Below are 27798 nucleotides of genomic sequence, written 5' to 3' on the forward strand. Positions count from 1 at the left end.
GGGGCGGAGCTGCGCGTGCGCAGGGCCGAGGCGCGCCCCTGGCGGTCGTTGAAAAATGGCGACTGTGGCGGAGTTGAAGGTTGGTGAGTGCGAGCGGGGAGGTCTCCACATGGGAAGCGTCGGGCCTTCATCTTGTGGAAAGGATGGGACGGGAGAAGAGCGCGCAGAACACATGGGTTGGCTTTTACAGGCGTCATTCTTCGGCCTGAGGGCCTGCGGGGAGCTTCTGGCTGCTGTCTCGGCCCGTTCGCGGGGAGCTCTTATGGGGGAAGATGTTGCCCACTGGCGAGTTTTAAGCCAGTTTGGAGCTAAAGGAAGACTTACATAATCTTCAAGCATCTAAGAGGCCTACAGGCCTGCATCTTGGGCCCCTGGCGCATCTTCTTGGACCCTGCTGGGGGCTGGAGGACTTGGACCAGGCTTGGCACTCAGGGCTGATGACTACAATTCCCACAACCCGTGTTGGGTTAGGCACTGCCCTAAACAATTTGCTTGGTTGTCTCGTTGGATCCTTACAACAACTTGTTAAGTAGCCCTCTCCTCCCTGCTTTTTTTTTTTTTTTTTTTTAAAGAGAGAGTCTCTCTGTCGCCCAGGCTGGAGTGCAGTAGCGCGATCACAGCTCACTGCAGCTTCGAACTCCGGGACTCCAGCGATCCTCCCAGCTCAGCTTCCAGAGCAGGTGGGAATACAGGAGCTTTTCACCACGCCCGGCTAATTTTTCTATTTTTTGTAGACACGGGGTCTTGCTGTATTGCCCAGGCTGATGTCGAACTCCTGGTCTCAAGCTATCCTCCCGCCTTGGCCCCCTCAAAGTGCTGGGATTACAGGCGTGAGCGCCTGGCCCCTTTTTCATCGGAAGAAACTAGAGGCAAAAAGTTTGCTGGCCTGGCCATTCTCCTGTCTTTTCAGGAAAAGATACTCTAAGCTAGTTATGTGTGAGTCATTAATGACGTTTGTACACTGTTTACTTTGAAGCAAATGTCCAGACAAATAATAGTAATAATAGTTATCATTGAGCCTCATGTGTCAGGCACTACTCAGCCTGTGTGTTACCTGATTGTAACAACCCTATGCCCATTTCATAGATTGGGAAACTGAGGTACTGAGAAGTGAAATAACCCAAAGTGATTTCACTAGAAAGAGACACAGCGTGGGAACCTAGTTGTGATGCACTGAGCGCCGGGTCTTAATCACTGAGCAATATTGCTGTCCAATAAATAAAACCAGTTCCAGTTTGCAGGGAACCCAGGGTTTAAACTAGTAATTCTTAGAGAGTTTAGAAAGGAGACTTGTATAAAAGTGTGTATTTGGGGCACAGGGCTGGTGAACAATTATAAAACAGAACAGGCATGCGTCTGTCCGCAAGAACAGACTTCACATGAATCTACAGATCCTGTTCCCAGGGAAATACACATCACATGTAATATTGCATACATTTTCAGAGGATTTAAAGGTACACTCGGAATGGGCCAGGCACAGTGGCTCATGCCTGTAATCCTAACACTTTGGGAGGATCGCTTGAGCCCAGGAGTTTAAGACCAGCCTGGCCAACATAGTGAGACCCCATGTTTATTTAAAAAAAAAAAAAAAGAGCCGGGCATAGTGGCCTGTGCCTGTAGTTCCAGCTACCCCACAGGCTGAAACAGGAAGATCGCTTGAGCCCAGGAGATAGAGGTGACAATGAGCTACAGTGGTGCCACTGCACTCCAGCCTAGGCAACAAAATGAGACCTTGTCTCAAAAAAAATACAAATTAAAAAATAAAATAAAATAAAAAAGGTACTCTTGAAATGTAAGCAAGGTTAAGACCTTTCCGAAGAAGTTTTGATGGCCCAGTGTTCTAAGCATAATAGAGGGAAAGGTAAAATGCTATGGACCTCCGAAAGAAACCCGGTGAAAACTTGTTTGCCAGCCAGTTACCTTACATTTTATGGGCTTCACCTTTTTTAAGCACGATCATATTTTTCCTCACTTGGTTCTGTCTCTGAGACGTAGAGCTCATTATTTTAGAGAAGGCAACTGAGGCATGGGTTGGTAATCCACCACTGAGGTGCCGATGAGACATGCTAGCTTTCCTCATTACACTGTCAGTAATTCTCGTTTCTCTGTCCAGCTTGAGGCTGTCCTGTGTGCAATACAGCGTAATTGGGACAGGATCCTTGCCAGTGACAAAATCTCTCCATCTAATTTCCAAAGATGGAATCAGAGAATAGGGGTTCAGTCATGATTCTAAGAGTACAATAAGGCTGTACCTTCCTTTTATGGGCCTTTTGCAAACTCTGATCAGGTGGTAACTGTACTTAACCTATCTGCAAGAAGGTTGAAGGGATGCTTTAAAAATGAGGGGAAAGAAAGGTCAAAAGTCAGTGAAGATTCTGTCCCTTTAGTCATATGATCCAGGGTTGTTGTTGATGTTATTTATTGAAGCGTAGAAAGATCTTATGTCCGTACTGACTTGGAAAAGCTCCTGGGCTCTCCTTATGGATTTTTGTTATTGTGGTGTACTTACTTGGTGCCTTTGGCAGGGTGCAGAACACTCTTAAACTACATTGATTTCCCAGTAGTATACAGCAATGTATTATAATCCTCCTAGGTGACACCTACTGAGCTCTTGCTATGTTCTTGACTCTGTGGATGAGATGTGTTCATTCTCTGAAGTTGTCATTTAGCCAGTAGGAACTGTTTGAAAATAGAAGGTTCCAGATCACTACAAGGGATGGTGCCAATTCAGTCCTAAGATCCCCATTATCTATACTAAATATGTACAGCCAAATCCCATGATCATAACTGCTTTGTCATGGTGACTCTGGCTAATCAGTAAGTTAGATTTACATTCTGCATATACATCCCTGACTCCTTAAGATGGCATTGATACAGTCATGTGGTAGATTTCTAACTAGGCCTAAAATTTCAGAATCCTACTGTTGTAAGGAATTAACTCATAGTTGTCTTTAAAACAACGAGGCCAGCGGGTGCAGTGGCTCATGCCTGTAATCCAGTACTTTGGGAGGCTGAGGCGGGTGGATCATGAGGTCAGGAGATGGAGACCATCCTGGCCAACATAGTGAAACCCTGTCTCTACTAAAAATACAAAAATTAGCCGGTCATGGTGTCGCACACCTGTAATCCCAGCTATTCGGGAGGCTGAGGCGGGAGAATCGCTTGAACCAGGGAGCCTGGAGATTGCAGTGAGCTGAGATCATGCCACTGCACTTCAACCTGGCAACAGAGCAAGATTGTTTCAAAATAACAGTGAAAACCCAAAACACCTTTTCAGTCCCTAAAGGGTTCTGGATTATCAAAGGTTTGTGTTTTTTTTGGTTGGTTGGTTGGTTGGTTGGTTGTTTTAGACAGAGTTTCACTGTTTTGCCCAGGCTAGAGTGCAGTGGCACCATCTCTGCTCACTACAACCTCCGCCTCCCAGGTTCAAGCAATTCTTCTGCCTCAGCCTCCCAAGTTGCTGGGACTACAGGCGTGTGCCACCACACCTGGCTAATTTTTTGTGTTTTTAGTAGAGACGGGGATTTCACCTTGTTAGCCAGGATGATCTCGATCTCCTGATCTCCTGATCCGCCCGCCTCAGCCTCCCAAAGTGCTGGGTTACAGGCATGAGCCACCATGCCCTGCTATCAAAGGTTTTTACACAGTAACCCAACAGACTTCTTTTATGGAATGTAGTTGTTTTCTTTAATCTTTCTAGACCAGAGGTTGTTAGTGACAAGCAGAACCTGTGTTCAGTGGCAGACACTCTTGAAAATATATGAGAGACTGGGGCTTAAGTTCAGGTCGCAGTAAGCAACTATAATTCTATCCCCCGCCTTTTCCCCTCACTAAAGAATTATGTATTGGCCGGGCACGGTGGCTCACGCCTGTAATCCCAGCACTTTGGGAGGCCGAGGTGAGTGGATCACGAGGTCAGGAGATCGAGACCATCCTGGCCAACATGGTGAAACCCTGTCTCTACTAAAAATACAAAAAAGAATTAGTTGGGCATGGGGGCACGTGCCTGTAGTCCCAACTACCTGGGAGGCTGAGGCAGGAGAATTGCTTGAACCTGGGAGGCGGAGTTTCAGTGAGCTGAGATCGTGCCACTGCACTCCAGCCTGGGCGAAAGAGCGAGACTCTGTCTCAAAAAAAAAAGAATATTTATTAGACTACAGCCCCTGACAGTGGTGATGATGTAGGAATAAACTTGAATTTACTCAAATACATTAAGACTAAATCACTGCAACATGAGAACTATATTTTTTAGTATAAACATGGCTGGTAGTAGTTAGCGTAATTGTTTAATAATTTGTCACAATGTTTAGATTGAGAGCTGCTTTTGTACCATTTACCTTTTCAACATTTCTTTTCAAAGTATGCCTAAGAATGACAAATTTACTCTGTCACTGAAGCCTTAATATTTTATATCGAACAGTTTTAAAGGACACCTTGGAAAAAAAGGGGGTATTAGGGCATTTAAAAGCAAGGATCCGAGCTGAAGTTTTCAGTGCCCTAGATGATGACCGTGAACCCCGACCATCATTGTCTCATGAAAACCTTCTAATTAATGAATTAATTCGAGAGTATTTAGAATTCAACAAATATAAGTATACAGCATCTGTCCTCATAGCAGGTAAGTGGTTATTGTTTATCACATAAACTCTGTTTCTTCCCTTTCCCCAATTCTCAGAAACTGTTTATCCTAGAAATCTAATTCTCTTACCAAACAGTGCTATCTGGGTGACTGGGACACAAAAATCACATGGGTTCTTTCTGTAGCTTAAACAGATTCTCACAAGGGAAAATACATAACTAAATAATCACTTAAACTAGGCATATACTTGGAAAAATCATCTATAATTCCTGTAACTGAGAATAAACAATTGTTGACATTTTGTCCTATTTGCCACCAGTTTTTTCCTGTGTATTAAGCTTTGAAAATATACGCTGATTAAATATATTATTTGTTAAAAAATAGGCTAGGTGGGTGGCTCACACATGTAATCTCAGTGCTTTGGGAGGCCGAGGCTAGATTACTTGAGCCCAGGAGTTCGAGACCAGCCTGGGCAACACAGGGAGACCCCATCTCTGGAAAAAAATTTTTTAAATTAGCCATGCATGGTAGCACGTGTCTGTAGTCCTAGCTGAGGCTGAGCGGGGGTCCGGGAGGGGGTGATCATGTGAGCCCACGTGCTCTGGGCTTTAGTGAGCCATGATCGCATCACTGCACTCTAGTCTGGGCAACAGAGAGAGACCCTGTCTCTGTTTTCTTTTTCCAGAGACAGAATCTCGCTCTGTTGCACAGGCTGGACTGCAGTGGTGCGATCATGGCTTATTGCAACTTTGACCTCCCGGGCTCAAGCAGTCTTCCTGCGTCAGTCACCCAGGCTGGAGTGCAGTGGGGTGATCTTGGCTCACTGCAACCTCTGCCTCATTGGGTTCAAGCGAGTCTTCTGCCTCAGCCTCCCGAGTAGCTAAGACTACAGGCACGTGCCACCATGCCCGGCTAATTTTTTGTGTTTTTAGTAGAGACGGGATTTCACCGTGTTAGCCAGGATGGTCTCAATCTCCTGACCTCGTGATCCGCCCGCCTCGGCCTCCCAAAATGTTGGGATTACAGGCATGAGCCACTGCGCCCGGTTGAAGAAAAGAGGTTTACTTGGCTCATGGTTCTGCAGACTGTACAAGCATGGCACTGGCATCTGCTCAGCTTCTGGGAGGCCTCGGGGAGCTTTTACTCACTGCGGCAAGCACGTTACATGGTGAAAGCAGGGGCCAAGGGTGGGGAAGGTTAGTGCCACATACTTATAAATGACCAGATCTCATGAGAACCCACTCACTGTGGTAAGGACAACACCAAGCCATGAGGGATCCACCCCCATGACCCAAACAACTCCCGCTAGGTCCCACTTCCAACACTGGGGAGTGCATTGCAACATGAGATTTGGGCAGAGACAAATATCCAGACTCTATCAGCGGGAAACTCCAAACTCATCCTAGTGATAGGAGGCAGAGAATGATATTGGGGGTTGGGGTGGGCAGTTAAAGATAAATTCCCTTTATCTGTCGAATTTTATTTCTTAAGAAATAAATTTTCTCTTCAAGTGTAACAGTTATTGAGTGGTGGGAATATTTTTAATATCTTCTGCTGACTTTTTAAATGTCTTGTCTCAAAAAAGTGAGGAGAGACTGGATATAAATAAGTCAGAATCCTGGTTACCCCTGGACTTGGTGGGGTGGGGGATGCAGCTGGGGGTTGGTCCGAGGCACCCTGACTGTGTGTCATCGGATTCCCTCGTTTCAGGTTCCATCTCTGCTTTGACTACTTTATGCCTCAGAGATGAACCTCAGTGAAGTAACAAGGCCAGGAAGTAGATTTTGCAAGAGAGAATGAATTCTTTGTGAAGTTAGAATTTTTCATTACAGATCCTTTATTTAATATTAAACATACATCTTAACTACATAGACTCATGATTTTTATGGTTTAAGGAACTTTGATATCAGCATCTCTACTTTCCTTTGTTTGTTATAGATGGCTGTATGATACCAGTTACACCCAGAAAAGAAGAAACTATGAAAATTTCAGTTAGGGGACTTAGGCTTCACTAGAATGAAATATAGTGACAGTAGTCAAGTTTTCATATTAAATGTTTTGGCTTTTTTTAAAAAACTGGGATATAATTTACATATAATAAAATTTACCTTTTAAACTGTACAGTTCTATAGCTTTAGTCAAATGCCTGCAGTTGTGTAATTACTACCAGATTACAATGAAGATATCACCAGCGTTTTTGGCACCAGGGACCAGTTTCGTGGAAGACAATTTTTCCATGGACCTGGGAGGATGGTTTGGGATGATTCAAGCATACTACATTTATTGTGCATTTTATTTCTATGATTATGTTGTAATATATAATGAAATAATTATATAACTCACCATAATGTAGAATCAGTGGGAGCCCTGAGCCTGTTTTCCTGCAACTAGATGGTCCCATCTGGGGGTGATGAGAGACAGTGAGAGATATCAGGCATTAGATTCTCATAAGGAGTGCACAACCCAGATCCCTCGCATGTGCAGTTCACGATAGGGTTCACGCTTCTATGAGAATCTAATTCTGCCAACAGGAGGCAGAGCCCAGGCAGTGATGCTAGTGATGGGCAGCAGCTGTAAACACAGATCAAGCTTTGCTCACTTGCTTGCCCACTGCTCACCTCCTGCTGTGCGGCCCAGTTTCTAATCTGTGGCCCAGGGGTTGGGGACCCCTGCTGTAGATGGAACCATACAGGATGTAGCCTTTTGAGTCTGCCTCTTTTCACTTAGTATAATACATTCAAGATTCAGCCATGTTTGTTTTTCCTTTGAACACTGTTCTATTGTGTGGCTGTGCTAGTTTGCTCATCTATGACCAGTTGATGGGCATTGAGTTGTTTCTAGTTTTAGCAATTAGGAATCAAGCTGCCATAAACATTTACATACAGGTTTTTGTGAGAACATAAGTTTTCATTCATCTTGGTTAAAAAGCTAAGAGGGAGATTGCTGGGTTGTGTGGTTAAGTGCACGCTCACCTTTGTAAGAAAACCGCTCAACTGTTTTCCAAAGTGGCTGTACCATTGTGCTTTCCCACCAGCAAAGTGTGAAAGTCCCAGTTGCCCCACACTTCAGGTTAACTTTAATTTTTATTTACAATTATTGTCACCAAATGGATATTCTTTTCAACAATAAGTTATTGATAAACAGACTTCTAAAATTTAGTATTATAATTTGGATATAGAAACGGTATTTTTCCAACCAAACCCTGGGGAATTTAAAAAGTGAATTTATGTTAAACTGTATTAAGACATGCATTTAACAAAAGTGATATTTTGAAAGTCATAAAATCACAGGCAATTTGATCTGTCTTGGTACGTGTTGTCATCATTCTTCCAAAATCAGAAAAGTGTATGTCTGGTAAATGTGATTCTTTTCAAAATCTTATTTGCTTTTTAGTTTAATAGACTCAGTGTTCTCATGAATTTATTTCTCCCAGAATCTGGTCAACCTGTAGTTCCATTGGACAGACAGTTTCTCATCCATGAACTAAATGCATTTGAAGAATCAAAGGATAATACAATGTAAGAATTTTTTTTAAAGAAGTTTCCAAATATTGCATTAGAATCATAATTGCACCATGTGGTTTTACTTCATTTTAATTCAAGTATTTATTCAGATCTAGTGTGTGTCAAGCATTGTACTAAATCCAGGGTGTGCAGCAGTGAATAAGTCAGATAAGATCTGTGTTTGCTGAAGCTAAAATTTCAGGGCTTCAGAGTGACTAAGCATCTTCTTTCTGGGGTTAGCTCCTTTTGACTTCTTGATCCTTTGTCCTTCTAAGGCTTTGTTCTTTTTTTTTTTTTAATTTATAATTTCAACTTTTATTTGTATTTTCAAATTATTTTTGTAGAGGCAAGGCCTCACTTTGTTGCCCAGGCTGGTCTTGAACTCATGACCTCAAGTGATCTTCCTGCCTTGACCTCTAGGCAAAGTGCTAGGGTTACAGGTGTGAGCCCCCCGTGCCTGGCCTCTGAGGCTCTGCCTTGTCAGTTGTTTTCTTCATGTTTAACTCTTCCTTCACTTCAACTTAGGAATGTACTCAGATCTCTCCTCTCCTAAAAAAAAACAAAAACAAAAAACCTATGAACTTCCAACCCCAAGCTTCTGCTTGAATTCCTTTTTCTACCAAGGTTACTGAATCGGCCCACAGCTTTCGTTACTATTACTCTCTCCTTTGCCCTCTGTGTACCTCCTCTCACCAACTGTGCTCTTGAAAAGGAGGATGACCACTTTCTAGTTTTAGTTTTTTTTTCTATTTCAGTGTTGCTTAAACTTTTTCTGGAGAGTCCCTGTATGGCCAAAAAAAAAAAAAAAAGTACATAGGAGACCTGAGAGCATACTTAAAGCAACCTTTTTTTAAATCTAGAACTTTCTTTGAAGCCTTACGTTTTCTCATCCTAAAAGTTCTTAAGGCCAGGTGAGGTATCTCGTGCCTGTAATGCCAGCACTTTGGAAGGCTGAAGTGGATGGATCACTGGAGCTCAGGAGTTCAAGACCAGCCTGGACAACATGGGGAAACCCCATCTCTAGCCAGACGCAGTGGCTCATGCCTGTAGTCCCAGCACTTCAGAGGCTGAGGCAGGCGGATCACCTGAGGTCAGGAGTTCGAGACCAGCCTGGTCAACATGGCGAAACCCCATCTCTACTAAAAATACAAAAAGATTAGCCAGGCATGGTGGCGTGCGCCTATAGTCCCAGCTACTTGGGAGGCTCAGGCATGAGAATCGCTTTAACCTGGGCAGCGGAGGTTGCAGTGAGCCAAGATCGCACCACTGCACTCTAGCCTAGGTGACAGAACCAGACCCTGTCTCAAAAAAAAAAAAAAAAGTTCTGAAAGTTGTTTGCTTTACCATACAAATGTTTTAAATGACATTCCAGTTAAATTTAACTCTCCCACAAATCCTTGTGTAAAATTAATGTTCCAGGATCATCTACTACCTTTGTCACTGTGTGTATAGTGAAGTCCCAGTTGCTTAACATAGCACTTCACGCCTCTATCTTTCTACCCCTGTCTGTTGTTGTATCTGCTCACACCTGATTTCTGATTGTGCCTGGAAGACACTTTGCAACTTTATGCTTCTTTGCCTTGTAAACCATTCCCTTATCCTAGAAGCCCTAGATCACCTTTCTCCCTCTTAACTTCTATTGGAGCATCTTTCCTTTCTGTTGGCCCTGTTCAGATAGTAACTCCTTTATGACATTTTCCTCTTTCTCTTCCCCTCATCTTCCCGTGTTTCTTTTTCTTTTCTTTTTTCTTTTTTGTGAGATAGGGTCTCACTCTGTCACCCATGCTGGACTGCAGTGGTCCCATCTCAGCTCACCACAATCTCCTCCCGGGTTCAAGTGATTCTGCCTCAGCCTCCTGAGTAGCTGGGATTACAGGTGTGCACCACCATGCCCAGCTAATTTTTTTTCATATTTTTTTGTAGAGATGGGGTTTCACCATGTTGGCCAGGCTGCTCTCGAACTCCTGGCCTCAAGTGATCTGCCCACCTCCACCTCCCTAAGTGCTGTGAGGTTTTTTTGTTTGTTTTTTCAAGGCAGGGTTTCAGTCTGTTGCCCAGGTCTCTAGAGTGCAGCGGCTTGATCATGGCTCACTGCAGCCTCAAACTCCTGGGCTCAAGCGATTCTCCCACCTCAGCCTCCCATGTAGCTGGAATTACAGGCATGTGCTCGCATGCACCACCATGCCTGGCTGATTTTTGTATTTTTTGTAGAAATGGTGTTTTACCATGTTAGCCAGGCTGGCCTCCAATTCCTCGGCTCAAGTTATCCACCTGCCTTGGCCTTCCAAAGTGTTGGGATTACAGGCATGAGCCACTGAACCTGGTAACAAGTGTTTTGAAAAGTATAAAAATTGTATAATTGAGAAGAGTGGGCAAAATAATTGGAGGAATCTAAGCGTGACTTAGGATGAGCAGTAAGGTATTACATCATTTAATACAAGACATCATTTTACATTTAGCAGTTGATGGAAGTAAGCAATGATTATACTCTTACTGGCTTTTTGGTAGCTTTTGAGATACCTACTTCAGATGAAAGTATTAAGAAGTTTGTGCTCACTTTCACAGCACATATACTAAAATTGGAGTGGTACAGAGATTAGCATGGCCCCGGCAAAGGGATGACACGCAAATTCGTGAAACGTTTCATATTTTTTTAAAAAAGAAGGCCGGGCGCATTGGCTCACGCCTGTAGTCTCAGCACTTTGGGAGGCTGAGGCAGGCGGATCACGAGGTCAGGAGATGGAGACCATCCTGGCTAACACGGTGAAACCCCGTCTCTGCTAAATATACAAAAAATTAGCCGGGCAAGGTGGCGGGTGCATGTAGTCCCAGCTACTTGGAGGCCGAGGCAGGAGAATGGGCATCAAACCGGGAGGTGGAGCTTGCAGTGAGCCGAGATCGCGCCACTGCACTCAGCCTGGGCGACAGAGCGAGACTCCGTTTCAAAAAAAAAAGAAGTAAGTTTGAGAGAGGATGAGGAAGCAAAAAAAAAAAAAAAAGTTGCTGAAACAGCTTTATTTTTTAAAAGTTAGGTAACTTCTTTAAGCCCTTGTTTCTCATGCTTCAGTGATTGACATTCACAAAGTTTGCCATAGTCACATATTACTCATATTATTTACTTACAGATCTACAGTGCTGCATCTAAAACCACTGAGGCCAGATATATGTTTAAAAATCCAAATGTTTTCAGGTTTTAAAATGACATGCCTGTAGTCCTAGCTACTTAGGAGGCTGAGGCAAGAAGATTGCTTAAATCCAGGAGATTGAGGCTGCAGTGAGCCATGATCTTGCTGCTGCACTCCAGTGTGGGCCACACAGCGAGAGTTCAATTCTTTTTTTTTTTTGAGATGGAGTCTCGCTCTTGTCCTCCAGGCTGGCGTGCAGTGGCGTGATCTCGGCTCACGGCAACCGCCGCCTCCCAGGTTCAAGCAGTTCTCCTGCCTCAGCCTCCCAAGTAGCTGCGACTACAGACGCGTGCCACCACGCCCGGCTAATTTTTTGTATTTTTAGTAGAGACGGGGTTTCACCGTGTTAGCCAGGATGGTCTCGATCTCCTGACCTCATGATTCTCCTGCCTCGGCCTCCCAAAGTGCTGGGATTATAGATGTGAGCCATCGCGCCCGGCCTGGGACTTTAATTCTTTAAAAAAAAAAAAAAAAAGTAATATGGTACATATACCAAATACTACATATATGTGCCAGGGAGTCCTAAAGTAGTGTTCCACAATCACATTACTATTTTCTTTTCTTTTTTTTTTTTGAGAGCAATGTCATGATTTCAGCTCACTGCAACCTCCGCCTCCTGGGTTCAAGTGACTCTCTTGCCTCAGCCTCCTGAGTAGCTGGGATTACGGGCGCATGCCACCATGCCCAGCTAATTTGGTATTTTTAGTAGATACGGGGTTTCTCCATGTTAGTCAGGCTGGTCTTGAACTCCCGACCTCAGGTGATCCTCCTGCCTTGGCCTCCCAAAGTGCTGGGATTACAGGCTTGAGCCACCACACCTGGCACATTAATATTTTCACACAAAGTAAAATAAAGTCTGTAATAGCCTTGTTAGGTCAACCCTTGCCATCTGATGATTTTTTGCCAGATATATGAAGAGAATCCAGTTTTCAGAATTTTGCATTTCAGAATTACAGGCAAGTTATTGTGAGGCCACACTTTTCTTTAAATTATCTTTTTGAAACTTATTTTAAAAAATAAACCTTAATCCATGAATTTGCAAGTTGCCTCTCCCTTCTGCACTCAAGCAATCCTCTCACCTCAGCCTCCCAAGTAGCTGGGACCACAGGTGCATATTACCTTGTGTGGCTAATTTAAAATAAAATTGCTGTAGAGCTAGGGGACTTGCTATATTCAGGCTGTCTCAAACTCCTGCTTGAGGCCAGGCTGGCCCCCCAAAGTCCCGGGATTACAGGCCTGAGCCCCCATGTCCAACCCAAAATTTTAATCACAAGTAAATTTTATTGAATATTAATTAAAAAAATAAAACTTTTAACATTTAAAAATCATCTTGAACCAATTAACACTTCGGGGAAGATTACTGTAAAGTAAACAAAGAGACCTGTTTTATATTACTAGGTGACGCTTTCATAAGAGTTGTGGCATCTTATTAAATAAAGAAACTTACTTTCCTGGTTTCCCTGCGGCATGGAAAAATTAGTATGATATTATTCCAGAATTTGGTAGCTTAAAACAACAACATAGATTATTTGTGGAATATTTGGGGATTTGGGATCGGCTTAGTCACTAAGTCTAGCTCAGGCTCCCCCGTGAGGTTGGAGTCAAGATGCCAGACAGGGTTGTAGTCGGAAGCCTTGAATGTGGCTGAACTATCTGCTTCCAAACTCATAATGATACTGACAGGCGGCCTCAATTCCTTACTGCATGTAACTTTCCAGGGCTGCTGAAGTGTCCTGAGGCATCTGACTTCTCCCAAAGGCAGCAATCCAAGAAAGAAAGCAAGGAGGAAGGCACAGGGCCATTACCACGTGGCCTCTGAAGTCAGCTTTCTGCCAGTTAGAAGTGAGTTCAGCTCACACTCAGAGGGTAATGAGATTCCATCTTTGGAAGGAAGTGTCGTACTATAAACCATTATACCAGCTAGTAAATAGATACATATCTCAAAAAATAAATCCTCCCCACAAATATATATACCTACTGTGTACCCACAAAAATTAAAAATAAAGATTAAATCCTTTTAATTGTGTTTTCAAATTTGAGATTGGAAACAAAGGAAAACGTTTCCGTTATGCCACTCTTTATTGTCAGCAGAGCAGCTTTCCTTTATAAAGAATACTAATATAAATCCCCAGGCAGCACACTGTAAGGAAAACAATATGGGATTTGGGGTTCAAGTGTAAACTTTGTTTACTATCTGAGGGAATCTCTAGCAAATCTCCTGGCTGTGGTTTTCTCCTTTATAAATCGCGGTTGATGATTTTGACATTACACGATGAGGATCCAATGAGAAGAGGTATGTGTTCTGTAAACTATAAAGAAGATTTTAAAATATTAGGTAATATAAATATTAATCTAAATAAATGTTAGCTACACAGGAGCTAACATTTATATACCATTTCATATGTGCCAGGCACAGTAAAAAACACTTGACATTTATTAACTCATTTAGTGCATAACAGCCCTATAAGGGAGGGATGGTGCTTATCCTAATTTATAAAGGAAGAAACATTTATGAGGCTGGAGAGGTTAAGAATCTTACACAGAGTCCCACAGCTAGCAAATGGCAAAGCCAGGATTTGAACTCAGGTCACCTGGCTCTCAGGACCTAAGACTTTTTCAGGGCAAGGACTTATTAAGGGGTTTATTGAATACCTGTTGTGTATTAGATGGGGTTAGGTATTGGGAAATATTCTACTGGACTTTGGAGTTTAAAAGGTAAATTCCTGTGGATTGATAGAAATGATATTTCAGTGTAGATGAGGTTTAAATTGTTAACACGTTTTCTCTGGGTTTTAAAATTGTGAAATTAAGTGGTACTCTTAAATTTAAAAGTAGGAACAATTTGCAGTTTGGATAATCATGCAGCTTTTTAAAGTCTAGTGAGTCACTTGGTCTTTTTGATGTCAGAGGTTACCTTTTAAAGAATAAATGTTTTAAGCTTTTCCCGTTTATGCGGATTTATTAGCTTTCGTTTTTGTTTTGTTTTCTTCCTGCTATAGACCTCTTTTATATGGGATTTTAGCCCATTTCTTGCATGGAACTAAGGATGGCATCCAGAATGCATTTCTGAAAGGGCCTTCACTTCAGCCTTCAGACCCAAGTCTTGGCAGACAACCTAGTAGAAGAAAGCCAATGGGTATGAGTTTTCCAAGATTCATCATTTAGCTGTCAGCAAGTATATTTTCTTCCTCTAAATTTTTCTTTTGGAGTCTCTACTGAGCTTTGGAGTCAGAGTTTAATTCTGCTGATATCTAATGTGGCTAGCCTATGTTACTCCAAGAAACAGAATGCTTTTTGGAAAGAATCTTGGACAGGGAAGGGTGGGAGGCATAACTGGGCAGAATTCTTAGATGTAATTTCTTTATAGAAGTATTAAAAACTCCAGGCCAGGCACAGTGGCTCACGCCTGTAATCCCAGCACTTTGGGAGGCCGAGGCAGGTGGATCGCTTGAGGCCGGGAGTTTGAGACTAGCCTAAGTGACATGGTGAAACCCCATCTCTATTTTTTTTTTAATTAAAAAATTATATTAATTAAATTTTTAAAAAGTAAAATAAAAAAATACTGAAAACTCCAATTTTCATGTAAATTATAAGTATTTGGAGCAACTTAGATCCTTGGTATACTGAATAAATAGCTTTTTATCAAGTGATTTTTTTTTTTTTCCTTTCCATGACTGCAAAATAAAAGGTAAGATTGCTAAATACAGATAGAGAAGTCATTTGCATTTTTAGGATACTGTTTATGTTAGAGTGGGAGTTACCTACGAGTTACAGATTCTTAGGAGAATGGCACACATTTCTTTCAGATTGCCTGTTTTTTAAATGAGCTTTTAGTAGCTTTCAAATTTTTATGTATTTTTTTGAGACAGGGTCTCACTCTGTTGCCTGACTAGAGTGCAGTGGTGCTATCGTAGCTCACCGTAACCTTGAACTGCCGGGCTCAAGCAATCCTCTCACCTTCTTGCCTCAGCTTCCCAAGTAGCTAGGACTTCAGGCACCACACCCAGCTAATTTTTTAATTTTTGTGGACGTGGAAGTCTCACTGTGTTCACTAGGCTGGTCTTGAACTCAGTCTTAAGTGATTTCCCACCTCGGCCTCTCAGAGTGTTGGGGTACAGACACGAGCCTGTACCTGGCCCTCAGTTATTTTGATTATCCCAGCAATGGGATCCCATTTTCACCATTTGAATTGAGTGGGTTATAGCTCAGTGTTTGCAGTTGTGGTAGAGAGCTAATCAATTTTTTTTTTTTGAGACAGAGTCTCGCTCTGTCGCCCAGGCTAGAGTGTAGTGGTGTGATCTCATCTCACTGTAAGCTCTGCCCCCTGGGTTCATGCCATTCCCCTGCCTCCTGGGTTCATGCCATTCCCCTGCCTCAGCCTCCCAAGTAGCTGGGACTACAGGCACCCATCACCACACTCGGCTAATTTTTTGTATTTTTAGTGGAGACAGGGTTTCCCTGTGTTAGCCAGGATGGTCTTGATCTCCTGACCTCGTGATCTGCCCGCCTTGGCCTCCCAAAGTGCTGGGATTACAGGCTTGAGCCACCGTGCCCAGCCAAGAGCTGGTCAATTTTTAAGGACAGTTAAAGGTGGAGTTTAGGCTTTCAATTATCAGAACAAATGTAAATCTTGAATGTTGACACGAACTTTTAGGAAACGCCTAAAATGTGGATTGCCTTTGTAGTTTCCTAAACTGCTGTGACCAGTAGTGACCATGTTAGATGCTTGGTGTCTCTTGAGGTCTAAAAGTAAACAGTGAATCAGGATAACCTCTTTTGGAGGTGGTTTCTGACTGCACTAGGAGATATCTTTTTATATATGTTAGAATGCTGAACTGGATGGAACGTTGGAAAATAAGTCATTCCCACCTACTTATTTTATAGTTGAGAAAACTTTAAGAAGGTTCCAATACTAAGAGGTTAAGTAACTCATCTGAGGCCTGTAGCAGATAATTAGTAGCAGAATCAGCACATTTGATTGCTATTCCCGTATACCTTTCCATATATAGATTATGGAGAAGTTTTCCAAATTCTCTTTTTAGGGATTGGTAAGGAACTGACATTACTGCCTACTAATTGGCAAGTACTTAATGAGCAAAATAAAACATTAATTGTGCAAGTACATGAGTAAATCTCTAAATTTTTTAAATAGTAAAAAGTTCCCTTTAACTTTCCTTTGTTCCTTCTTGCCTCTCCCTAACTCCTCAATTCTTCTCCCTGTTTATAGAAGGTATCCCTGTTAGCAGTTTGCAGGGTATTCTTTGGGACTCATTTCTATTTTATTTTATTTATTTTATTAGTATTATTATTATTTAAATTTTAGATGGACTGTCACTCTGTCACCCAGGCTGGAGTGCAATGGCACGATCTCACCTCACTGCAACCTCCGCCTCCCAGGTTCAAGCGATTCTCCTGCCTCCCAAGTAGCTGGGACTGCAGGCATGTGCTACCACACCCGCCTAATTTTTGTATTTTTAGTACAGATGAGGTTTCACTGTGTTGGCCAGGCTGGTCTCCAACTCATGACCTCAGGCAATCCGCCCGCCTTGGCCTCCCAAAGTGCTGGGATTACAGGCGTGAGCCACTGCATCTGGCCATGCCCAGCCCCTTTGGGACTCATTTCTGTGTATTTAAATATATATGCATTGTTATGGTGCACGTTATCCTGCAATTTGCTTTTTTTCACTTGTTGATACATGTAGATCTCATTTTTAACTTTGTTTCATATTCCAGAGTATTATTATAATCATCCTTTTTTTAATTTTAGAGATGAGGTCTTACTCTGTCATCCAGGTTGGAGTGCAGTGGCACAATCATAGCTCACTGTAGCCTCAAACTCCTGGGGTCAGTCTTTCCACATCAGCATCCCAAGTAGCCGGGACTATAGGGGTGCACCACCGCACCTCGCTTATTTTTTAATTTTTTGCAGTCAGGGTCTTGTCATGTTGCCCAGGCTAGTCTCCCACCTTATAATCACTCTTATGTAGTTTTAAATATTTTGCTTTTACAGTATTGTGATGTAATATTGTATCTTTGTCCACACATTAAAGTATTGTCCACATATTACAGTATTGTGATGTAACATGGTATCTTTGTCCACACGTTTATGTATTATCCACACATTACAGTATTGTGATGTAACATTGTATCTCTGTCCACACATTTAAGTATTGTCCACACATTACAGTATTGCGATGTAACATTGTATCTTTGTCTACACGTTTCTCTTGTGTGGATGCCTAAAGTAGAGTTGTTGGTTCAAAGGATATGCATATTTAAAAATATAGTAGATATTGTCTAATTCCCCTCCAAAAAGGCTTTATCAGTGTATACACTTACCAAGAATATATGACAATATGGGTTTCTGAGTTCAGTTGTCACCAGTGGATATTGTACACCTTAACACTTCTTAACACAGCAACCCCAAGTCATTGATACTATCAGTCCCATAAAGAAAAATAACCGCTTGAGAAATAACTTTCTGGTTTGTAAGTTTCATAATCAGCCTTGTTAATACTCACGGCTCATGACTAGTAAGAAAGTTATAAGGAACACTATTTCCTAACCAATTTCTGTTCTTCTGAGATGAAAGCGGTAGATTACGCATACAGCATAGAGAGAAAGGTATTTATGGAGAGAGGGAGGGAAAGAGACACCCAGACACATGACCCCTGCACCACTAAATTGCCAGGAACATCAGAATCGAGTTCAAGTCAGTAAAGACACCTCGGGTGCCTGTTCTGTGGAAAGCTCTGTAGACATCTCAGAAATGAGGATGACTGCTGAATGAATCGGGGAAGAACAGTGATTTTGCAAATTATTTTCTTGGTCATCAAAAATTTTCTTGACACAACCTCTGTGTAGTGCCTTGAAAGTTGTCAGCCAGAATTGCGTCATGTTTCAGTAACACACTTAAGCTTTCCATTTACTTCCTCAGCTCTAGCTCATTGTCTCCATAACTCGTATTTGACAGCGTTGAAAAGGTTGTGAAGATACTAAAATCCTTATTCTCTACATCACAGCACCTTGTCTCCACAGAAGCTCATTCAACAGAAATATCAAACCCTGAAACTAAATTGGCTTCTATTTGAAAACAAGTTCAGGCCGGGCCACGGCGGCTCGCCCCTGTAATCCCAGCACCTTGGGAGGCCGAGATGGGCAGATCACCTGAGGTCAGGAGTTCGAGACCAGCCTAGCCAACACGGTGAAACCCCGTCTCTACTAAAAATACAAAAATTAGCTGGGCGTGCTGGTGTGTGCCTGTAGTCCCAGCTACTCGGGAGGCCGAGGCAGGAAAATCACTTGAACCCAGGAGGCGGAGGTTGCAGTGAGCCGAGATTGCGCCACTACACTCGAGCCTGGGCAACAGAGCGAGACTCCGTCTCAAAAAAGAAAAAAAGGAAAGAAGGAAGTAAGTCCAAAGCATGCCAAGATGAAAAAGTGCTTCTGTCATCCAAGTTTTCAGTGCTGAAAAAAAATGAAGAGGGTTTATGTAGGCACACCCACCTTTGAAATGACAGCCAGTGCATTTGTACTGCTGCTGTTAGTGCTTGTAATCTTGAAGGCAAAGTAGTTTTTGCTATTCAATTTTATTTATATATATATATATATACACACACACATTTTTTTTTCTTTTTTTTTTTTTTTTTTAAGAGATAGGGTCTCACTCTGTCACCCAGGCTGGAGTGCAGTGACACAATCATGGCTCTCTGCAGCCTTGACCTCACAGGCCCAGGTGATCCTCCCACCTCAGCCTCCCAAGTAGCTGGGACTACAGCTGGGACTACATTCCTGGCGAAGATTTTTATTGTAAATGAAAGACCAGATTTTTATAATAGGGACAATCATCAGCTTAACTTTATTGCACATCTATCAAGCATAATAGACTTCATTTTTTATAACACTTTTCTAGAAGACCTAAAATTGTTGCCTTCTGAGGAAATTGTTAATTTTTTTTCTGTCCAGCAAAGTTACCTAAAATAAAGGGAGAGAGATTTCCATCTGTTTTCCAGACCCTTAAAGTAGTATTGGCACTGAGAATAAGCAGCTGAGAACTAATAAAGCGTGTGTATAATGACATTGTAGAATTAGAAAATCCAGTGATAAAATTGCATTTTCTAGCAGCTTATCTAAATTTATGTATATATTTTTTCCTATTATCAAAATTGCTGCAAGAAAGATGTTTTGTCAGTTGTAGGAAGTGTTTGGGGTTCATATATTCTCAAGAATCTAGTTTTTGCATTACATTTTTGTTGCATTAGGATATTAAGTCTCTAGGTTCTTTTTTGTTTTGTTTTGTTTTGTTCTTCTCAAGACGGAGTCTTGCTCTGTCGCCCAGGCTGGAGTGCAGTGGCACGATCTCGGCTCACTGCAACCTCCACTTCCTAGGTTCAAACGATTCTCGTGCCTCAGCCTCCCAAGTAGCTGGGATTGTAGGTGCCTGCCACCACGCCTGGCTAATTTTTATATTTTTAGTAGAGACAGGGTCTTTAACTCCTGACCTCAGGTGATCCTATTTGAAGTGCTTTTCATTGTGTTGTAATTGAAGAGCTTTGGCAACCCTCAAAATGCTGATTGAACACCTTGTCCTTTCTTGCAAATTTCATTCCTTACATGTAAGAGAGAGGTTTGTAACTACTTATGCATGGGTTTACTGTGGGTTGTACGCTACTCAAAAAAAAAGTCAAGAAACTCTTTTGAATAATTAGAGTCCCTAATGCCAGACATTTCTGATTTCTTTCTTTTTTTTTTTTTTTTTTTTGAGACCGAGTTTCACTCTTGTCACCCAGGCTGGAGTGCAATGGCACGATCTTGGCTCACTGCAACTTCTGTCTCCCGGTTTCAAGCGATTCTCCTGCCTCAGCCTCCTGAGTAGCTGGGATTACAGGCGCCTGCCACCACGCCCGGCTAATTTTTGTATTTTTAGGAGAGACAGGGTTTCACCATGTTGGCCAGACTAGTCTATAACTCTTGACCTCAGGTGATCCGCCCACCTCGGCCTCCCAAAGTACTGGGATTACAGGCAGGAGCCACCACGCCTGGCCTCTGATTTCTTCAATAGTGTTTAAAAAATAATGAGTTTTTTTCATTGTCCTAAACCATCTAAAGTACTCATAGAATATTAAATATGTAACATCCTAAAATATTTGTAGCTGTGTCTACCTATCTGCGTGTTTTGACTTGGGATAAGTATTAACATTGGTTTCTGTGAGCACCTAAGAAAGGAGGAGCGGAAAAGTACTAACATTGAAGAGCTTCATGTTTCTTAGGCAGTCAACAGATAATGCTTTGTTTGGGGTATCTTTTGTCTTAAAATTGTATTGTTAAATAACTTATTTATTGTCCCAGTGTTACCAGAATGCACCACTAATGTTTGTAGAAATTTGAGTTTCTACAAAATACCCCTCATGTTTAACTACATTTGTGAATAAACGCTAACTCTGTCATCTAGCTTATTGGATTTGACTTGAAAAAAAAAAAAGTATTGTTTTTAGGAAGTATTTTTTGTTTTTTTGAGACGGAGTCTTGCTCTGTCACCCAGGCTGGAGTGCAGTGGCACGATCTCGGCTCACTGCAATCTCCACCTCCCAGATTCAAGTGATTCTCCTGCCTCAGCCTCCCAAGTAGCTGGGACAACAGGCCTGTGCCACCACACCAGACTAGTTTTTGTATTTTTAGTAGAGATGGGGTTTCATCATGCTGGCCAGGCTGGTCTTGAAGTCCTAACCTCAGGTGATCTGCATGCCTCAGCCTCCCAAAAGTGCTGGGATTACATACAGGTGTGAGCCACTGAGCCCAGCCATTTAGGAAGTATTGTAAAGGCCCTTAAAGTTTGTAAGGAAATGAAAGGGCTTTGTATTACCTTTTCAATAGGCAACAATGTACTTTTTCTTTCCTTAGACTTTGGCTTACTGGAAGATTTAATTAAAAGGTAGAGGGGAAGTAAATTTGCTGTAATAATTTTGCTGTAAATAAAACAAAGAGTTTATTTTATTAGATAAAGAATGTGAAGTAAGCATGAAGAGACAGGCTTTGGGAGAAATACCAGAAAGTGATTTTTCAAAGATGGCATTGTTTAATCTCCGTGTGGCCCTCGGTTGTGCAATCACAGATGAGCCAGAAGAGGGCCAGCCCCCTACTTCTTTGGGCTCCGAAACTCTTATCAACATCAATTTTTATTCTTGGGATAGAAAAATAGTATGTGCTATCTCTAATACGCTACTTTGATATTTATTAAAGAAGTATTTTTAATGTAGTGTCCACAGGCTCATTTCATTGAAAACAACTGACTGTGATGGTAGACAGCTCCTGATTGGCAAAAGTTCGATGGTATATTCAGAATTAAATTTTGCCTGCACACCTAAACACTGACAACATTTAGCTTAAAGGTCTTCCATGGAGAAGAGTGGTAAGAGCTGTAGTCAGCAAAATTGGCATCCTCTTCAGGGCGTCAATTCTGTGCTGCTTTGCAAATTGTTGAAACTTTTGATTTTCTATTTGGCGATGCTAGTCAGTGTTCACTTCTTACAGATTAGCCAGGAATTTTTATCTAAACGCAGAAACTTATTAATGAAATGCACTTAAACTACACTTACACAACATTTCGAGAGTCCCTGCTGGTGAAATTATATATGGATGCAGAAGTATTGCAAGAGTCCATTTTCCATTTTTAAATCTGTAATATCTGATTACAATGATGAATTCCATTGTATTGTATGTGTGAATATAAATATCTGAATTCTCCCGGGGGACTTGGTTTTCGTCCAAGGATGTTGGCAGTGGACACTTAGTTTACCTCAGGAATTGCAATCATGTAAGACTATATTCGGAAAAAATGCTGGAGTATATAATTTTGGATACTGATATAAAATCATCAAGATGGAAGTTAAACAGAATTGTCACATGTAGTCCATAGTGCTTTTGTGTACATTATTCTGTAATTTGTTTGTACTGAGGCAACTTTTTATACTTTCAATGTATCATTTAATAAAAAAAAAATAAGCAAGTCACTTTGGTGCAGAGGGTGTTCATATCACTGTTCTCTCATCAAAAGCCACACATCAAAAACAGAAGAATGATTGGAGATGGCTGCCAGGCCTTCCGTCGGGATCTTCAGAAGCTTCGCTGTTGAGGGGTGGAGGTGGGGGGACTTTCCTGCCATCTGCACATGTTTATAGGAAGGAAGGAAAAGCACAGAGGACAAGCCAACCCTTCTCATGAATGTGTTAAGTACCTTACTCGTGGATTTCTTGGAATTGTCGGGAGAAGTTATCTTCTAGAGATGCTAGAGAAGTTTTAGGAGAAAACTTGGATTTGCACAAAAACAGGATGGGAATGGGAACTGAAGAGGGATTTAGGAAATGTACAACTTGGGTGATCTAAAACCTCATAGCAGGAGCAGAGGTGGCTTTTGAAGAAGATAAATTTAAGCTTAGCGTATATGCTTGCCTAGAACAAACTAATAGCCTTATAATGATGTGCAAGAACGCATTTGTGTATCACTCACATACCTTTATGATTATGTAAAATTCGATGTGTTCTTTTAAAGCCAAGTGTACATGAAAGATGAACATTTGTGAGAATATGCCTTTAAAGGCATTTGGGACAATGCTTTCCAGCCACTTGGTACTTGATTTTTTGGTAACAACCACGATTTGAGGATTGTATGGTGTTCAGGAATCTTATTAAAATAAAAGTGAAATAAAACTACTGGCCGGGCTTGGTGACTCACGCCTGTAATCCCAGCATTTTGGGAGGCCAAAGTGGGCGGATCACCTGAGCTCAAGAGTTTTGAGACCAGCCTGACCAATATGATGAAACCCCGTCTCTCTAAAAATTAAAAAATTAGCCAGGCGTGGTGGCATGCGCTTGTAATCCCAGTTACTCAGGAGGCTGAGACAGGAGAATCACTTGAACCCTGGAGGCGGGGGTTGCAGTTAGCCAAGATGGCGCCGTCACACTCCAGCCTGGGCAACGAGAGAAATTCCGTCTCAAAAAAAAAAAAAAAAAAAAAAAAAAGCTACCTTTAGGCTGGGCACAGTGGCTCACGCCTGTAATCCCAGCACTTTGGGAGGCCAAGGCGGGCGTATCACCTGAGGTCAGGAGTTCGAGAGCAGCCTGGCCAACATCGCAAAACCCTATCTCTACAAAAAATACAAAAATTAGCTAGGCGTGGTGGCATGCGCCTGTAATTCCAGCTACTGGGGAGGCTGAGGCAGGAGAATCGCTTGAACCCAGGAGGGGGAGGTTGCAGTGAGCCGAGATGATGCCATTGCACTCCAGCCTGGGCGACAGAGTGAGACTCTTGTCCGGAAAAAAAAAAAAAAAAAGCCTACTTTTATAAAAGTAGACTTTCGTTTTTTAGAGCAGTTTTAGGTTCATGGCTAAATGGACTGGAAGCACAGAGCTCCTGACTGCCCCCTGCACCCATGCGTGTCTAGCTTCTCCCACTGTCAAGATCCAGCATCGAGTGGCACATGTATTCCAATGGGTGGACCTACTTTGACACATTATCATCACAAAAAGTCCATAGTTACATTAGGGTTCACTCTTGGTATTGTACAGATGCTGTTTGACTCATGGGGTTACATCTCAAAACTATCACAAGTTAAAAATAAGTCAAAATGCATTTATTTATTTATTTATTTATTTGCTAGGGTCTCACTCTGGCACCCAGGGTGCAGTGCAGTTGCGCCATCTGGGCTCACTGCAACCTCCGCCTCCAAGGCTCAAGCGATCCTTCCGCCTCAGTCTCCCGAATAGCTGGGACTATAGGCACATGCCACCACACCTGGTGAATTTTTGTATTTTTTGTAGAGACAGGATCTCACTATGTTGCCCAGGCTGGTCTCGAACTCCTGAATCCAAGTGATCTGCCCATCTTAGCCTCACAAAGTACTGGGATTACAGATGTGAGCCACCATGCCCAGCCCAAAATGTATTTAATACACCTCACCTACAGAGCATCATAGCTTAGCCTAGCCTACTTAACGTGTTCAGGTCACTTAGATTAGCCTACTGTTGGGCAAAATTATCAAACACAAATCCTATTTTATAATAAAGTGTTGACCATCTCATGTAATTTATTGAATACTGTATTGAAAGTGAAAAAGCCACTGTATTGAAAGTGGTTTTGTTGGTATTCAAAATACGGTTTCACTGAATGCACCATTTTCCCACCTTCATAAAGTTGAAAAATCATGTTTAACCATTATAAGTTGGGGACTGCCTGCACATTCCATGGTTTTGGACAGATGTCTAGTGACACGTATTCACCATTTTAGTATCACGCAGAGGAGTGTCACTGCCCTAAAAAATCCTCTCTACTCCCCCTATTCCTGTCTCTTCTAGAATGTTGTATAGTTGGAATCGTACAGTACGTGGCCTTTTCATATTGGCGTCTATCATTTAGTAACAGGCATTTAAGTTTTCTTCCTGTCTTTTTTTTTTTTTTTTAGACAGAGTCTCACTCTGTCACCCAGGCTGGAGTGCCGTGGTACGATCTCGGCTCACGGCAACCTCCATCCCCCTGATTCAAGCGATTCTCCTGCCTCAGCCTCCTGAGTAGCTCAGATTACAGGTGCCCACCACCACACCTGGTTAATTTTTGTATTTTTAGCAGAGACCGGGTTTCACCATGTTGGCCAGGCTGAACTCGAACTCCTGACCTCAGCTGATCCATCTGCCTTGACCTCCCAAAGTGCTGGGATTACAGGCGTGAGCCACAATGCCCAGCTGTAATTTTCCTTTGTCTTTTCATGCCTTGATAGCTCATTTGTTTTTAGCACTGAATAATATTCCATTGTTATGTATCCATTCACCTACTGAGGGACATCTTGGCTGCTTCCAAGTTTTGGCGATAGTGAGTAAAGCTGTTATAAGCTTCATGTGCATGCAGGTTATTGTATGGACAAAAGTTTTCAACTCTTTTGGGCAAATCCTAAGAAGAATTTTCTGGATTATATGGTAAGAGCATGTTTGTTTTTGTTTCTGTTTGTTTGTTTGTTTTATTGAGACGGAGTCTCACTTTTGTCCCCCAGGCTAGAGTGCAATGGTGTGATCTTGGCTCACTGCAACCTCTGCCTCTTAGGTTCAAGCGATTCTCCCACCTCAGCCTCCTGAGTAGCTGGGATTACAGGTGCCCGCCACCACGCCTGGCTAATTTTTGTACTTTTAGTACGGATGGGGTTTCACCATGTTGGCCAGGCTGGTCTTGAACTCCTGACCTCAGGAGATCCACTTGCCTCAGCCTCCCAAAGTGCTGGGATTACAGGCGTGAGCAACCGTGCCCGGTGTGTTTCATTTTTAAAAAACTGTAGAACTACTTTTATTGAGAGTTTTAGGACCCTTCCTGATAGACATAGAGAATCTTTCAGGAATGTCATGAACCAAATCGTGACATCAGAATTGGAAACTGATGATGAAGGAAAGAGCATTGCAGGTTACTATGCAATGCAGTCTAGTATCGAGAGAAGTATGAGGTCTATCATGGGGGCCACCATGAGTGAAACAAAAGTGCTTTTGTGCAAGAGTTGGAGCATGGCCCTGCTTGTGGTCAGGAACGATGTTCCTTTATTCACAGATCTTGGGCCAGATCTACTTGACTCTATATGAGTCAAGTAGATCAAGGCTGATAACACTTTAAAATTATTAAATCTTCTTCTTTTTTTTCAGATCGAGCCTCTCTCTGTAGCCCAGGCTGGAGTGCAACGGTGTGATCTTGGCTCACTGCAACCTCCACCTCCCAGGTTCAAGCGATTCTCCTGTCTCAGCCTCCCGAGTAGCTGGGACTACAGGCGTGCACAACCACACCCGGCTAATTTTTGTATTTTTAGTAGTGACAGGGTTTTACCGTGTTGGCCAGGCTGGTCTCGAACTCCTGACCTCAAGTGTTCCATCCACCTTGGCCTCCCAAAGTGCTGGAATTACAGGTGTGAGCCACTGTGCCCGGCCAAAAAATATTAAATCTTGAGGCACATGGGGGAGTAAACCATGCTCAGACCCAATCTTCGATGTTACTAAAAATTGGAGGGGATCACACTTCATGGTTTTGTTTTGTTTTGTTTTTTTGAGACAGGGTCTTGCTCTGTTGCCCAGGCTGGAGTACACTGGTACGATCACAGTTCACTGCAGCCTCAAACTCTGGGGCTCAAACAATCCTCCTACTTCACTCTCTAGTTGGGAATACAGGCACACACTGCTGTGCTCGACTAATTATTATTATTATTATTATTATTATTATTATTATTATTATTTTGTAGAGACAGGGATCTTGCTATGTTGCCCAGGCTGTTCTCGAACTCCTGGGCTTAAGCGATGCTTCCACTGCGGCCTCTCAAAGTGCCGGGATTACAGGCGTGCCCAGCCACTTTGGAGCTTTTTTAAGCCAACAGCAAAAAAAGACTATAAAAGAGAAATTTCCCCTTGGCCGTCTTGTTTCATGAATTCATGGAAACTCCCATTAAACAGCCCATCACAAAAAAGATATGCCAAGGAAAATTACTTGACAGCACTCAAAGTGACATTTTAAAAAGAGACTATTGCCTCCTCCATCTTAAAAAAAACTGACCTTTTGAGCCATGAGAAATAAAACAGAGGCATCTGATCGAATGATAACAATGCACTTTTGAAGATTCAAACATCGGAACTTCACGCATTGGACACATATCTATTGAATGACTGTTAGGTGAACATACTGTCCCTGCCTGCTTCCAGAGGATACTAGAAAGGTCTGAGATGGTTCATAAAGGCCTTCACATGTGCTGTCATATTTAACAATCAGAAAGGTACTTGAGGCAAAGAATCTGATCATCTTTGCTTTTCCTTAAGAAAATGCGCTCAGAGAGGTTTACTGACAATCCCAAAGGTGCTTGATTGGTGCTTAAGAGATCTGGGTTTAAAACCTCAGACTTCTGTCTACTATGGCCTGTGTCAAAAAGACTGGGGTTGGAATTCCTGTTCCACCACTGCTGTGTTATTTAACCTCTCCAAACCTAGATTCTCAACAATAAAATGGGGGTAGGGAGGGAATTAAAGTACATACCTTATTTTTTACAGACAACATCTTGCTCTGTCGCCCAGGCTAGAGTGCAGTGGTGCAATCACAGTTCACTGCTCAAGAGTTCAACCTTCCAAGCTCAAGAGATCCTCCTACCTCAGCCTCCCTAGTAGCTGGAACTTCAGGCTACACTACACCCAGCTGCTATTTATTTATTTATTTATTTATTTATTTAGATTGGATCTCACCATGTAGCCCAGGCTGGCTACTTAAAAAATTTTTTTTTTCAAGACAGGGTCTCACTCTGCCACCCAGGCTGGAGTACAGTGGCATGGTCTCAGCTCACTGCAACCTCTGCCTCCCAGGCTCAAGTGATCTTCCCACCTCAGCCTCCCAAGTTGCTGGGATTACAAGTGCCCACCACCACACATGACTAATTTTTGTATTTTTTGTAGAGACAGGGTCTCGCTATGTTGCCCAGGCTGGTCTGAAACTCCTAAGCTCAAGCAATCCTCCTGCCTTGGCCTCCCAAAG

General features: G+C 42.4%; 1 protein-coding gene and 1 non-coding gene across 8 annotated transcripts; both read left to right on the forward strand.

Moving 5' to 3' along the window:
• Window positions 1–27667, forward strand: CEP20 (centrosomal protein 20). Of its 7 annotated transcripts, none has more exons than XM_063654360.1 (6): window positions 1–83; window positions 573–680; window positions 4421–4618; window positions 8013–8097; window positions 14267–14403; window positions 25941–26078. In XM_063654360.1, exons 1-6 carry the CDS (start codon window positions 56–58, stop codon window positions 25982–25984), a joined length of 600 nt encoding a protein of 199 aa, XP_063510430.1. In that variant the 5' UTR covers window positions 1–55; the 3' UTR covers window positions 25985–26078. The 7 variants fall into 7 exon arrangements, with proteins under 7 accessions (XP_063510430.1, XP_063510427.1, XP_063510432.1 ...); XM_063654357.1 differs by lacking the exon at window positions 25941–26078 and adding an exon at window positions 22321–22736; XM_063654361.1 differs by lacking the exon at window positions 573–680 and having other exon boundaries at window positions 37–83; window positions 25941–27667.
• LOC129016464 (U6 spliceosomal RNA) lies at window positions 10632–10735 on the forward strand. The gene has a single exon (XR_008494852.1). It is a non-coding gene; the product is annotated as a U6 spliceosomal RNA (small nuclear RNA).
• Window positions 27668–27798: the final 131 nt, after the last annotated feature.

This window comes from Pongo pygmaeus, chromosome 18 (assembly GCF_028885625.2).
Source record: "Pongo pygmaeus isolate AG05252 chromosome 18, NHGRI_mPonPyg2-v2.0_pri, whole genome shotgun sequence".
Taxonomy (NCBI): Eukaryota; Metazoa; Chordata; class Mammalia; order Primates; family Hominidae; genus Pongo; species Pongo pygmaeus.